At 46.7% G+C, this 2,370-nt stretch overlaps 1 protein-coding gene across 1 annotated transcript; it reads right to left on the reverse strand.

The window, feature by feature from the left end:
* Positions 1–1,109: 1,109 nt before the first annotated feature.
* LOC100066960 (keratin-associated protein 9-7-like) lies at positions 1,110–2,137 on the reverse strand. Its single transcript, XM_014740424.2, has one exon. The coding sequence runs from the start codon at positions 2,068–2,070 to the stop codon at positions 1,588–1,590; it is 483 nt and encodes a 160-aa protein (XP_014595910.1). The 5' UTR covers positions 2,071–2,137; the 3' UTR covers positions 1,110–1,587.
* Between the last annotated feature and the right edge of the window lie 233 nt (positions 2,138–2,370).

Consider the following 2,370-nt stretch of genomic DNA (forward strand, 5'->3'; position numbering starts at 1 on the left):
CCACTCTGTGTTTTTGCCGTTTATCCACTTTCGCCACCCATCTTAGCTCTGTGTGTCACAACTAGGAAGGGGTGCTACGGGCATGTAGCAGGTAGAGGCCAGGATGCTGCTAAACATTCTTCGATGTTCGCAACAACGCCCCTCATCCCCACCAACAAAGAGTTATCTGGACCAAAAGGTCAACGGCGCCAAGGTTGAGGAACCCTGATTTAGACCAACATCTAAATAAAATGAACAAATATTATTATCTCAACTTATCTCCTTCCCTGTTATGAGCTAGGCAGTCTTTTCAGAGAATCTCAGATATATCTGGGTTTGATCCGTGCTTCAGCTTCATCTCATAAAGCTCACGATGGTGTTTCGTAGAGGTTGTGAATGGCTCAAAGGTAAAATTTCCATGATGTGATTAGATCAGTTCCCAGTACTATGTCTTTCCTTATTCCCTCGCTGATGTTCTGGTTAAGAGAAAAAATGGACTGAAAGTTTAGAGGTACATAAAACATGGCTGAGAGTATGTGTTTTACTTGATCCCGTTTTTATATTTCACACTAAATGTGGCCAGATGAACGAGACCATTCTGGGATGCCATCCCTTGACATGGAAGAGCAAGTGTCTTTAGATGAGCCTCTGGGTTAAATATACCAGCACAGTGCCAGGAATACAGTGGACGCTTAAATAGAGAGGATGGCTCTTAAATCCAGCCTACTGGCCTCATATGTGCAAACAGTCTTTGAGGTGCAAATAGTCTTTGCAACTGGGTGGGAGACTACATTTGTAAACAGAAAAATTCTCTCCATTTGGAAAAGTTTATTTTCAATTGTACACGGGTGATCCAAGGCAACCACCTTCCCAGTCCTCTGACCACTGTTTTCTTTGTGCTTCTAGTGAGTACAAGACCTGGAGCTAGAATCAGAGGCCCTAGCCCTTGAGTAAATTCTGTCCACAACTAGCAAGTGGTTTTTACTCATTTGTAAGAGGAAGGTGATCATCTTGGTTCTGTCAGTTCAGAGGTCATTTTGAGGCTCAGAATAAATCATACTTGTGAAATGAAATATAATGTAAGGATTTGAAAGTAAATGCTGTACAAAAAATAAAATCACACTATAGGCTGGAAGATAGCAAAGACTTTATTGGGAAAGAAGCAGAGAAGCTTCCCCAAGGCTGGGAAGGCAATGCAAAGTAACCAGGAAGAAGAAGAAGTGAGAAGAACCATGCGTCCACTAGAAGAAATGATTATGGAGAAATAGTAAACATGGAAAAACCTAAGAAAACTGTCACAGGAATTTGTGCTGTAGGTTACTTAGAGGGAAAATGGTGATCATTTTTGCAAGGCTGACACAGTTACCATAGGTCAGGGAGACCTAAGACCTGCAGCTGGCACAGAGATCAACAGCAAATAAAGATGAAGAAAATTAGACTGAAGTTGACTGCGTCTTACTACACCTATTCACAGAGCCTTTTAATCAAGAATATGACTAATAGAAAGATGGCGGCAGCATGCTGGACAGAGGCAGTGGCAGTAATGGAGAGCTGACAGGTTGGTTGTCAGAAGGTTGATCTGTGTCACATGATTCTATGGTGGGGTGATCAGCAGCAGGAAGGCTGGCAGCAGCTGGACTCACAGCAGGCTGGGCGGCAGCAAGGCTGGCAACAGCTGGATCCGCAGCTCTGGGCTTGGCAACAAGGCAGGCAGACGCAGGTAGGGTGGTAGCAGGTTCTCCGGCAGTACACGGGTCCAGAGCAAGCTGGCTGGCAGCAGATGGTTTGACAGGAAGCTGGGGGGCAGCAAGGTTGGCAGCAGCTGGACTGACTGCAGGTTTGTCCACAGCAGCTGGACTCAGAGCAGGTGGGCTGGCAGCAGGGAGTGGGGCAGCAGGAAAGGCGGCAGCTGGTCACACAGGTTGGTTGGTAGCAGGTGGTCCTAGAGCAGGTGGTTTGACAGCGAGTCTGGGGACAGCAGGGCTGGCAGCAGGTGGACTCACAACAGCTGGACCCGCTGCGGGTGGGCTGGCAGCAGGTGGTCCTGCAGCAGGTAGGCTGGCAGCAAGGGGAGCAGCAGGAGTGGGTCATGGTGTCAGGGGTGGAGAGTGGGCTCCTGTTCAGAGGTGAGTTTTCAAGAATCTGATGACTCCTTCTGTTCTGGGGCTTTTATACACTGACCCCCCAAATTTGGGCCAATGAGCAGGACTTTGCTTGTTGTTGTTTACGTTGTCTTCCAGAGTCGCTGGCGGAGTTGTCATAGAGGAAGCTGTACCCTAAATGTTATGAATCTTTAGAAATTAACTGTTTAATCTGTTTCCTAGTTGAAAATAACTCATAGAAACCTTTTTCAGATAAAAGGAAGGCAGTCACATCATCAGCATCGTTCCT

This window comes from Equus caballus, chromosome 11 (assembly GCF_041296265.1).
Source record: "Equus caballus isolate H_3958 breed thoroughbred chromosome 11, TB-T2T, whole genome shotgun sequence".
Taxonomy (NCBI): Eukaryota; Metazoa; Chordata; class Mammalia; order Perissodactyla; family Equidae; genus Equus; species Equus caballus.